Here is a 12,930-nt window from a genome sequence, read left to right on the forward strand (position 1 = left end):
GTCGTCCACCCAACCTCCACAACATCCTAGTCCATCCCTATGCCACTCATAATCTCAATTCCTTACCACAACAATCACATCCTTGTGGAAGACCCAGGTGCAAAACATGCCCAATCCACCCACCCAGCACTTTCTATTCCAGTAGTGTCGCAGGTTTATCCTACCCCATCAGGGATTGGGCCACCTGTGAAAGCAGCCTTGTCATTTACCAGCTCTGCCGCAATCACTGCACAGCTTTGTATATTGGTATGACTACCAACCAACTGTCCACCAGGATGAATGACCACTGTCAGCATGTGACCAAGAGCCAAGTAGACCATCCTGTGGCACAACATGCAGCCAAACATAACACATTTGATTTGGAGCCTTCCCTCCACCACCAGCTTCTCTGAACTGCAAAGATGTGAGTTATCCTTACAACACATTGTCTGTTCCTGTAATTATCCCAGCCTCAACCTATGATAAGATACTGTCCCCACGCCCTCCATCCAACATTTTCCACACACTCTGTCCTGTCATCTCCTCTCCATTCTCATCTCCCATCCAGTTTACTTGCAGCCCTCTGCCAACACATCTGCCCGTCTTTCCCCACTCCTCTCCTTCATGTTCCTTCTTTCCCCACAATCTCCTGACACTGCACCTGTTGGCAGTCTAGTCCCTGCACACTCCACCAGACAGTGTTCATTTCTCTTCCCACCTGTACACTACTATCCCTTGCCCTCTCCCACTCCCTCCAGATTGCTGCTTGCATCTCACTTGATGTTGCATTCCAGCCTGAGATGCTGAAGTTGGCAATCATGTGTGCTTACATTTTCTGTGTGTGTGTGTGTGTGTGTGTGTGTGTGTGTGTGTGTGTGTGTTGCTGACGAAGGCTGTGGCCGAAAGCAATATGTAAGTGTATTTTTCAATTGTGCCTGTCTGCAACTTGACATATCTTCTCTTTGGTAAGTACCAATCTGTCTTATTCCTACCAGGAGTTTCCATTGTTCGATACAATAGAGAGGAGATAACTCAGCTGCAAATAGAATCCGACAGGGATTGCATTGGGCCCTGGAGCTTTGATCAGTCTCAACAATTTCAGCTGTTTCTCAATGCCACTGGCGCTGGTATCTATTTCACTAAGAGGTATGAAAATGAAATTGGATCAGTTCTCCTAGGCTTTTCTTTGTAAAGGAGCATTCGATAACAAAGTTAAACATTTCTGCTTTTGCTTCGCTACCCTCAATTTCATTTTCTGTCTCATCCATGAATGTCTTGCACTAACTTTGGTGCCACCCAAAGCCTTTATATACAAACAGGATTTCTCTGGGTTTTGTGAAAGATCATGTGACAAAATTCTGCTACAGTAAGTCACTGAAGGCTTCAAGCGTTGCTTTCTTGACAAGCGCATTTCATTCAGCATCTCTTTATCTATAACCCTAGGCTTTGTTTTGCACGTATTATGCTGACATCTCTGATTCTTTAGAAGTTTCTTTCCAGTGACTGTATACAATGGAGGGTCCTTCCCATTATAAACTGCTCAGTTGACTATTCTTTCAAACTTGAACTGTAGTTCCTCTACATGCTCCTGTCATGTGCTGGTAGTTCCAAGTTCCTCATTGAGATATGACTTTACTGGTCTTTTTTTCCCCTAGTTTATTGAAGATATATTTATCTTTCTACTTGTTTTAGAGAAAATATTGCACACACAGAATTTTGTGGCAATACAAAATGAAGTGATCAAATTGGTTCAGTTGTAAGTGAAGCAGGTGGTAGATTTTGAATCGTTGGTAGAATATTCAGAAAATTGAGTCAGTCTACAAAGGAGAGTGCTTATAAAAAACTTGAACAATGATATAGGATGGATCTCACTAGTGAGTGGGACCCATCCCTAACATAGGAGAGCCATTAAAATGTAAACAGGATTTTTGCACTTTGGATAAGAGAGGAGTCAGTTTTTGATTAAGGCACTAGACGTACGAGATGGTTGTAATTAAAAAGCATCTGCTCACAGAGGTCTAGTGTGGACTGTAATTATCATATGACAGCAGAACTTGGTAGGTACTCTAATGCTTTACTGTGGAATTGATTTACACTGGAAAAAAATTATTCCAGTTTTGGCCACCAAATGCAAATTGGCGCAGTGAATGGAAGAAAGATGTACAGCAATGTTTCCATATGCAATGGTTTGGGAATGGTGCACAAGCAGAAAAGGACAAACAAATGAGTTATTCATTTTATTATTAACTGCTGCTTTCATAAGTGATTCAATATGAGCACCGGAGACGTTGATAAAATGCTGTATACTGCCAGATTTTCACCGGGATGTGGCCAAAATTGGAACTAATTTCGTTCCAGCATAAATCAGTTCTGCATTAACGCATTAGCATATCTATAAAGTTTCACTGCCATATGGTAATTGCAGCTCACATTCAACCTCCATGTGAAACTGCACTTTAATTACAATTTCCAGGTAGTTAGTTAGGGACATATACAAGGTCTATCTATATTCTTGCATCATCCCACAACACCTGTTCCCTCATTATTTGTAACAATAAGTAAGATATGCATTACTCTGTTGTGCACACATTTTTTGTTTTGTCTTGAAAGAAGGTGATGGAACTTATGAAATTTTCATTAGATTCAGTACACTGTTTACAAATTAAAGAATTGCTCAGTGGTCATGATGTAGCTAAAAATAGGGGTCATAAGCATTGGGGTCGAATGTCGCAAATGAAAATATTGCTGCTTGCAGACTTATGGAATATAAACCATATTTAACTACCACAGAAATCTCATTAGAGGCAGGTTTAAATGTTGCTAGTGTTCACACCATTCTCAGAAAGCACCACTGCATTTTGTGAAGTAGGTATCACATCATCTCATTCAGATAGAGAACTGTTCGGGTGAATAGGTGTTCACAGTTTTTGATTTTATTTGTTGCGGAAGGTGGAGAAAAGTTTTTATGATGGCTGTAATCTGTGATAAGATATGGATCCATCAGTGAACACAAGAGAACAGATATAGAAAAGAGGAGGGAGAGGGGTTCAATCCTGAAATCTCCCTTCGAGAGGAAATTTTCTAGCAACATTATTCTGTGATTCAGTAGTTTTGTTTCTCTTCACAACGGATACACAATGAATGCAGCTGAATGCAGCATATTATTACCCGCTCTTGGTAAGTGAAATTGTACAACATGAATGGCTGAGAGATCCCAAAGGGCAATTTCAGCCATCCAATTGGAAAGGCATCTTTGCTTCATTGCTTCGCAAAATATGAGTACTTTATGTGGAAGTGTACCTGTTAAGTGTAGGTAACTGTAACGGTGTGTGTGTGTGTGTGTGTGTGTGTGTGTGTGTGTGTGTGTGTGTGTGGGTGGGTGGGTGTTGGTGTGTGTGGGTGTGCGTGCGCACGCTTGTGTGAGAGAGAGAGAGAGAGAGAGAGACCAACCAACAGTATCACACATCTTCACTTCACAAGACACTGCGGAGAGGTTCGGAATTTAATCCAGGACATTTGCACAAAAACAGGTGATCAGGTACTTTATGCCACCACCCCTCCTCCTCTCCCCTCTGCTGTAAAGGTGAAGGGACTGTAAAGGTGAAGGGAAAATTGTCAACAGCAAATGGTGAACCTGGGCAGTCATCCAGCCAGATACTGGCTACACCCAATGGTGATCTGATAGGAACTGGTGTATCCACCTCGGCACAGCTCATGGTTGATGTGAAGGTTGTTTATTTCAGGAAATATTATGCTTCTATAAACACTAGCCTTAATCAGCTATAAAATCTATGAAATATACTGGATGGACACTTCTTAAAAAATTCTTGATATTTTCCCGATATATGACTACAGCATGTTTAGGCTTCAGAAGGTGGTGGTAGGTTAATAAAAATGCACCAGTTTTGCTTTGGTTGAGGAGTAAATGTATTATTGGCTGTACAAGTGCTTCTCTGTTGATGCAAGGATCAAGAAGCTGCTCATCACATGAAAAAAAGTAATTATTTCTCCTTTGGCAATTTTATCCATCACCAACAAACTAGGGGAAAGGAGGGGGGGGGGGTGGAGGAATAGTCTAGCTTTCAGTATCAACTTGGTCATGTCAATGACAACAGGCTCAGATCAACTATGGATATCTATGGTTTGCTCATAGTGAGAAGAGCTAGAGCTCCCTAGTCCAGAATTAGCACAAGTCAGTCAACTTCGGTGCGCTCACATTATGCATCCGGCCCCTGCCTACGTCCCAACCTCACCATTCTAATACAGAAACTTATGTATGTAGGTATTGTGCTGTGTTGTGTTCCATAGTAAAGTAATACATCTCTCGATGAGCAACGAAGTGATTCCTGGCCCATCACGGGCAACACCAGATACTTTGTCCTTTCCTTGGAGGAGGGCAAGGGGCAGTAAATCACGAAGTGGAACAAAGAAAATAAATCACAGAGTGTTGTGATCAGGAGATCAAATATAAGAAGTTGTTCCACTTCTCTCTCAACTGATAACATAACGGTGTGATACACAGGGGCAAGCTTCAGCTCTGAGAAAGGAATTCACAAATTTTGTAAAGATAACCCTGGAAAATCACCAGAATCTCTCGGGGTAAAAAAAAAAGAGGTAAATTTCAGTTCAAAATTTTCTATTCTACAATGCTTTGAAGCTTCCTCCTCCTTTGCCTAAATTACTTTAACCCTCACAATACTCAGCCCCGATAGCTGAGTGGTCAGCGTGGCGATCTGTCACACCAGGGGGCCTGGGTTTGATTCCCGGCTGGGTTGGACATTTTCCCTGCTCAGGGACTGGGTATTGTGTTGTCCTCATTATCATTTCATCATCATCAGTGGAAGGCAATGGGAAACCACCACTGGAATCACTTTCCTGGACACTCATGCGGTGGACCTCTCTGGCGAGGCTTCCCCCATGACAAGATCTGCCATAAAGCAGAACACAAAGTTTTTTTCACAATACTAAGGAGCATGTACTCTGTGTCTACCTCTTGACAATATTATATTCTAGTAGGTTACTTTATACTTTAAAAAATATATTTATTTTGTAATAGTTCTTCTACCAGATTCCACAAGTTTTAATCTTTTCAGTTAAACTAAACCCAAAAAAAGTCCCCGCAGCAGATCCCACTTTCCCCAGTTAATGTTGTATTCAATATTTCCAGGTTCAGGGCCTTACTTCCACATCAGTATCTCTTTAAAAATTATGTTGAGAGTAAAAGTCAACAACAATTAACTAAATTTGCATTTTTTAAATGTTTTGTGGTGGTCATGAAGTCAGTAGTACACAATACAGAAAGTGCATTGATACTGCTAATAAGGAACCACTCCAGTGTAAGATCACAATTCCAGTCTTTGTTAAGGCTCATTTGAAAGGGTTGTGTTCATTTGAAAGGGTTGTGTTAACAAGTATGACAGGAAAAATATTAGCTGCTAATGATGCAACAAGTGCATCAGGAGGGCAACAGAGAACAAGCGTCCGTGAGATGCAGCCTTTTATGGGATATTCATGTCGGAAAACGAACATTGTCAACATTCAAGATATGTTCAAAACAAACCATTAATTTGCACCATGAACACCAAATGAAAAATGATGTGCCCAGTGTTCACAAAGGTTCTCACCATCAAGATCGAAGGCGAACTCCTTAAGAGTTACAAAGAGTGCAGGACGTTAATACAAAGACCATGAATCAAGTGAAAGCAAGCTATTTTGACCAGCTACTGGCCAAAAGCAGTGCTCTTACCATAGTTGTAATTCTCTTACACCCATTTTCCCACTCTCGCTTGCTGTGACATAAATATTCCCTACTGCCCTTACAAGATCATGCACATGAGAAAGAAGCGTAGGAGTAGAACACCTCTGACCTCTTGCAGCACAATAAATAACTTTCCAGCCAATATACCATCCAGATTCACAGTCATAATACTTGTATACCAATGCGTTACGGCATTGATGTTAGTTGATCTTGATAAAACTCTCTTGGTACCTGTAATTTCTAGGGGTTGTTTTTTCATATGCATTTCCTCTTCAAATCCTAATTGGTTGGAATTGAAAACAAATTCCCTACTGAATGAAGGAGTAAGTTTGTTTATCTCATCTACAAATTTTCAGGCTGATTCCACATTTTGTTGTGCTTTGTCAAGTTGATGCTTTGTTTGTAATTTCACTGTCTTACATTTTCCATTTCTGTAGCGCTGTTTGAAGTTATGCAACCATCCACTGCTTCCCTTGAAATCACTGTAATCTATGTCATGCGCAGTTTGATGTGCATAATGTAGGAGGTCACTATCATGCACATCCTGTAAATTCTATTGTGCAACCTTGAAACGCACAAACACCAGCTTTTGTATCAAGAGCGCCTTGTCCTCCCGTGAATATCCATAGTTTTTCTTATGCACTACATTGTCATGTTGCTTGCAGAATTGTTCAAAATATTGTCATAATCTTCTTTTTTTTTTTTCATTTTTCCTTCTATGCTGCAGATGATCTTCCATGTGTCTAATTATGTTTAGTATCCACTTCTTGGACAACAATTGTCCTTTACTATGTTTCAATGGAGACAGGATTTGTGGCTCCCCATCTGACAAGGGTGATTAAGAACACGGCTTGACATCGGTTTTAATATCACCTTCAGTTGTCAAGCATGTATCGTCATCATTTTATTCCTTACGTACATTGTTCCTATGGTTGAGCGTACATGACACCACCCATTCCACTGACTCATCTTGCATAAACATAAATATTTCATTTGCCACTTCTATTTCAAGTTGCGAAATTCCTTGGGATTTCTGATGAAATGTCAGTTACGGCAACTGTTGTCATAGATATAATACAGTGTTTGGCTTTCTTTATCGTTGCCATTGCTGTGCTTTGTACCAAGAACACTAGCACTGTAGCACTGCTGTGAGTTGCTTGTTGACTAAGCAGTTAAACTATGCTCTGTAGCCTCAGGCTGTGCTTACCATTGGATACCACCAATTCTGCTCCAGTTGCCATTAGCAGCCAATATTGTGATTGCTTGTAGACAATACATGAAGCATCAAATGTTGTAAACATAATTGGCCTTTTATAACTTCAGACTCTAGGGGTTACTTGTAAGTTTGTGCTAAAAGGTATTTTCAGCTTCTGAAGCCTACTTACAAATCAGTAAAAGTATGTTATTAATATAATTCAAAAGCAGTTAAGTAATTGTTTTGTGGACATAAAGAACACCAGCCCCGTCACTGTTAATGCAGATTATGGAAAATGCCTTGGTATTGGTAGGGTTAAAGTGGGCACTTTGTTTGCATGTGTAAAAGAATTTCTTGTCATCCAGATTCAATAACAAAGTCAGTTATTCAGAAACCTCCATGTAGAGTAATGATTAAGATACTTGGCTGGTGTGCTGGAAGTAGTGGGCATGAGTCCTGTCATGTGTCAGTTTTTTTTCCCATCACGATAGAAATGGCTATGTTTTTATTCAGTCAATTGTGACTGCATCCTGAGATACTTGGGGTCATAGCCTATACTACTGTATAAGTAGTTTCAAAAAGCCCATCTTTTCACTGGAGACCTCTCTGTGTTATTTGTAGTCACACACTCTGCATAAAATGGAATTGTACTTTTTGACTTTTTCTTTTAATTCTCTTTCCCTTAGGCCAAGATCTACTGGGAAAATCCAGTTGGATAACTTCAACAGGGGTGTCTTGAGGAAAACAATTGAAGACTTCAGCTTGGTGCAGAAGACTGCCGCAAAACTTTGACCAATACTCAAGAAAAAGTTTGGCTGGACTTGGATTTTGGGTATTAAATCTCTGTAGAATATTTAGTCGTCCATGGGATGAAAGCATAAATGTGCGTAATACGAGGTCTTTACTGCTAGAGTGTGAATACATTATTATTTATGTTAACTTTGTAAGGTGGTTTGTAAATATGGTTCTCCTGAATCTTCCACCAGAGTCAGTCATTGTGGTGGACAAAACACCCACTCAGTATGATACTAAAGTGAAGATAGTAGAATTGTTGCAAAAGAGGCATGTTGGCGGTAATGAGAATATGAGGAAGCAGGCTCTGTTCGCTTTAATTCAAGAACATAGACCTGCTAAAAAATGTATATGATCAACAAAATGGCAAATGATAAAGGCCGCATGTTTGTCTGCTTGCCACCTAATAATTGTAATTTGAGTGCAGAACAACAGGCATGGGCAAAAGTAAAACAACTGTTTAGGGAGCACAGCATTTCAGGGGCCATGTCGAACGACAGTCTCGTGCAAACTGCAAGTGAATCCATTCTGTGAGTAACTGCTGGTGACTGGGAAGGATACTGCAGGAAGGTCCAACAACTGGAAGAAGATTACTACATGTGCATCAGTCTCGTGGAACTCACAATAAACAAAATGATTAATTTTATTGCTGAATCAGACAGTTGTGACAATAATCCATTGTTGACAGGTGAAGAACATAATGAGAGTGGTTCTGAGTGATTTACGTGTTCACACACTTCAGCGTTACGCTCGCAAATGTTCAAAATTTTACGCATTCTCTTTTTATTTACTACTGGTTCTTTTTAAATTAGAATTGTCTGTGAGAACTGATATGGAATTAATAGCAACAAGCACCATCACTCAACACGAAACTATCAAGTTTGATTTCACAAAACTTGTCTTACATCCTTATCTCAATTTTTACTTACGTAGACATGTAATAAGTAGCAGTAGACGGTTGTTATGACAGTGGCTAATAGGTGGCACTGTCAGCGCCAATAGCACAAATTATATGTCAATGCAAGTGTGTTGCCAGTGCTGTTTGATGTTAGCACAGCTTGTTACCCTTGGGAGCCTATGTGCTGGGAGTTGGTGGATGGTGCTTGCTTATTCCGATCCCCACACTCCCTCAGGATCCACTCTTCTTCTTGCAGACAGATCGGGGCATAAATGAAATGTTACTGGTAAAGCTTCAAATGTCAATTTATTTTTATTTTTATTTTACAATGCAGAAAAACTAAAGAACAGATTTGAATTATGAAAGGACGACAGTACCTCAGCTGTTGAGTTACTGGAAATATGGAATGTACTCTGTGGGATGTGGTTACATGTGAATAGTATCAAGTGCAAATAAATACTTCCATTTATTAAGCATGGTGGAGGGCTTTTAATAGTTTGAGCAGTCATTATGATTTTCACACCAAGAAAGGGCAATGTATATGAAACAATTTTAGGTTTTTATGTCCATTTACTGGGACAGGAATTGTTCCAAGAAGAGAGTTTATGCAGTGTGATAATGTCATCAATTAAACAGCAGTACATGTGCAAGACTGTATGAAATAAGATGCCTTTTCTGCCGTCCATTATTACGAGGTTTGATTATTATTGGGGGTGCTGTTTGCTATATATTACCTCATTCCAACATCTCAAGAAATGTGAACAGTTTCTTTGTGACAATCTGAAATACCATTGACTGTTATTCAAGATTTATATGCATTGATAACTAGGATGATTCAGGCTGCCCTGAATGCTGAAAGTAGTGTTACTCCATATTGTGTCGATGTTGATATTGTTTTATTACAACCACTCCCTATAAATGTTTCTTAAAGTTGTCTTTAAACACAGAAAAAGGCTTCAAAAATATGCTACATAATTCATTGCTTTGGGGTATTACTTTGAACATGAGAACAAAGTGTATGAATAGGCTTCCTTGATGTCACTTGATAGTGCAATGTATATTAAAAAGTGTAGAACATTTATCATCGTACCTGTGTTTATAAGTCATCCATTCTCTTACATTATTTGGCAGGAAAGGGAGCGTGGTCCCTAGACCGCATTTTCAAATACTTTGCTTGATACTTTGTACCGTCTTCGAGGTTAACATATACACTTACAGTTCACTGAAATTAATGGATAACGGTTGAAACTGCCAAACCTTTTGGTAAATTAGTATAATGCATGCGCCCAACAGACTGCTGACCAAAGGAATAATCATATGGACCAGTGGTTTATCTGCCAAACTTGATCCAACAAGGAATACTTAATGTTTATAGAATCAATCATAGATTATCATTATAAGTGTCTCGTATGAATCGTGAAGCAGTGGTTGAAGCTCCCACTTGGCCGATTTTTGCATGGGGCGTGCCACACACTCCTACCATCAACTGTCCAACTCTCTAAGTGAAAAAAAATTAGCTGCATTATGCTTATGATCTGTATATATGTTTCTTCCATTACAAAATGTTCTTATATATTTGACCAAGTCCTATATTTCACTGTCTCAACTGACCATGATTATTTCTTCTCCATGGCTTCATTATTTGTGTGTTACTCTCACCTCATTTCATTTCATTTTCTGTAGCTGGTCTTTTCTAGTTGTTTTGAGGCAACTACCCCTTTGTGGAGCAGATTTTGAAAACTGCATGTTACTGTCTCTAAAATACTCTTCCCTCTATTCTCTGTCCCCATTTACCTTTTGAGTCTTGAAAGAGTAAAACCTCTGCTCAGTGACTGCAACAAATATCAATTGAGCCACCAGCTCCCAAAATATTCAGTAAGTACATAAATAATACTTATGGATAATACATCTGTTATTTTGTGTTTAATAGCTGACATTATTTATTACCTTTATTTCAGAGAGATGTTTTCCTACTGTTTAGAAAATAGTGTTTAGTGCAGATCACTAACCAGTTATTTTTCTTCCTATTTAGGAAATACATGAGTATGCCCAGTACTTGTTGAGGATTGTCTTTAGTGGTGATGAAGAAGAACGTTAGTGAAGTTTACTACTTATAATTTCATCGTTTGAGAACCACACTCATGAGGGAAGGCCACAAAAATGTGTAGAGTCTACAGGCACAACTCCTGCAATACTCAGTTTCAGCAAATGAAAGTTGTGTCATTAGATTTTATCATTGTTATTATAATGAAGTATTTAATTTAAAATGTGAATTATATTTAAAAACTGTTTCATAGGTTAAATTAAAAATAGTGCTTTTTGTAATAATTCACATAAGGATTTTATTGCATACTATGTTTCTTGTAATTTATTTCCCTTTATACTGCACTATCCGCACGATACCTTTATTTTTTCAGGTGAGATATAGGCTAAATGTTTTTGTTTTCTACCTACCTTCAAAAAACACCAAGGCCAAGAATATTAATTATTTCATTAATCAAAGCCATAAATGCCATAGTGAGCAAATAATATAGAATAATAATCATGTCCTTAACCATGTAACATGGGATCAGACCATCAAACTCCTCTCTCATATGAGAAATATCACTGTAGATGAGTTAGTACAAGAAACACAAGTGCTGACAAAATCCAATAATTAGCTTCCAGTGGCCACTTACTTTCACCTTAGTGTACAGTAGACGCTAGAGCTGCTTAGCAGAAACACAATTTGACTAATTGTGTAGAAAACAACTTTACTACTGCAATTCATAGGTAGTTTCTATACGCTAATGTGTAAGTGTGTTTCCGTTGTGCCTGTCTGCAACTCAGCGTGTCATCTTTATGGTGAGTAGCAATCTAGCTTTTCCTTATATTGCTGGTATTTGCAAAAGAAAGGGAAAAAAAGTGCTTTAACAGATCACAACAACTTGCAACACAACAACAAAATTATGTGGCATGTACACAAATGACAACTGTTATACAACTGTCACCTCTCCCTCTGCAGAGTATAGGTCATTCATGTTTTATCTTCCTAAATTTATTTTTCATTAATAAAGTCATGTTAGATATAACCCATTAGTAATGAGCAGAAAGCATAGCAATACATATGGAAGAAATGGGTTGATAAACCAAACATAAATAATAAGGAATTTTGCAGCACCAGAGAACACATAAAAGTTATTTGTTAAACTGACAGGAGATTAAAGACTGGAACTAGCGAAAACTCTAGAAATGACTTCAGTCCAATAAATGGGCAAACATCAGTGTATCTACAGAGTTCAATGAAACTTTATTGTAAAGTTACATACAAATATGCTTGCTGTTCAACAACAATAACTTAACTGATTATTATTAAAATTATCATTATTACATATAAGATCATCAAACTAAAGACACACTTAAACATGCTTTGAATGTGTGCATTGATGATACATTGAAATATTTTCTCATACAATGTTTCAAATTTTTCTTCAACTAGTTTTTAAAACATTCTTAATCATTTTTATGTGGCAGAAAAGGACACGTCAGTGGATGGAGAACCTCTCCAAATTTTGATACGTGACATGCACTGTGGTGTAGTTGCAGAGTACATCGCTGTGGGGTAAAGATGTCAGCACATGGTAGACAAATCATCCACTCAGTATCATTGCATCAAATTAGTTCATTCATGCCAATAGGCAACCCAATGAACTGAGTTCCAAAGCTGGCTGTTGCTATAGCCCTTCCTGGGCAGTCCCAGCAATGAATTACATATATATGCTCTCCTGCCAGACTGGTATTCACTGCCCATATTGATCACCTGTAACATGAGTTAAAAACTAGGAGAGGTGCTCTATCCACTGATGTGTGGATATTTTCTGTATGTCTTGTAGCTTTTCGCACAATCACATTCTGAAATCCTGAAGATGCTTATGAATAACTCTGTGTACATGCATTAATTTCATCCACAAAGTTCATTGTGCTTAGGACTTCAAGTGTTTTTGTTGCTGAAATAAAGTCAATTTATACTTTCGGTTCATGTAATAGATGAGACACTATGGACTTAAAACAGTTGTATATGAATTGAACATCAAAATAAATTTTTGTACCACTGTGTGGAAAAATTGAAATGTTTATTAGAATATCATAAAAAAACAAACCTACAGTATTTATTTGCACGTGAAATTCTCACTTCTACAAAGAGAACCAGCCAATTTCATTATAGACATTTGTTAAAACAGTTTAAGAATTGAGAAACAGGGGTTCTGGGTACTTTTGTAACATGGAACTTTGCTTCCAAAATGTAAACAGATTTAGAACAGCTCAAAA

At 38.4% G+C, this 12,930-nt stretch overlaps 1 protein-coding gene across 3 annotated transcripts in view; it reads left to right on the forward strand.

The window, feature by feature from the left end:
* The window catches only part of LOC126203953 (hsp70-binding protein 1), a 57,356-nt gene extending 44,680 nt beyond the window's left edge, over positions 1–12,676 (forward strand). The window contains exons 6-7 of one of the 3 annotated variants that reach the window (XR_007540428.1): positions 7,619–7,815; positions 10,655–12,676. Coding sequence is in view for 1 of the 3 variants with exons in the window: in XM_049938347.1 (XP_049794304.1) it covers positions 10,655–10,720 (66 nt within the window). In the remaining 2 variants the exon portion in view is untranslated. The remainder of the gene's footprint in view (positions 1–7,618; positions 7,816–10,654) is intronic. The other 2 variants (XR_007540427.1, XM_049938347.1) reach the window with 2 other exon arrangements.
* The last annotated feature ends 254 nt before the right edge of the window (positions 12,677–12,930 follow it).

This window comes from Schistocerca nitens, chromosome 9, assembly GCF_023898315.1.
Source record: "Schistocerca nitens isolate TAMUIC-IGC-003100 chromosome 9, iqSchNite1.1, whole genome shotgun sequence".
NCBI lineage: Eukaryota > Metazoa > Arthropoda > Insecta > Orthoptera > Acrididae > Schistocerca > Schistocerca nitens.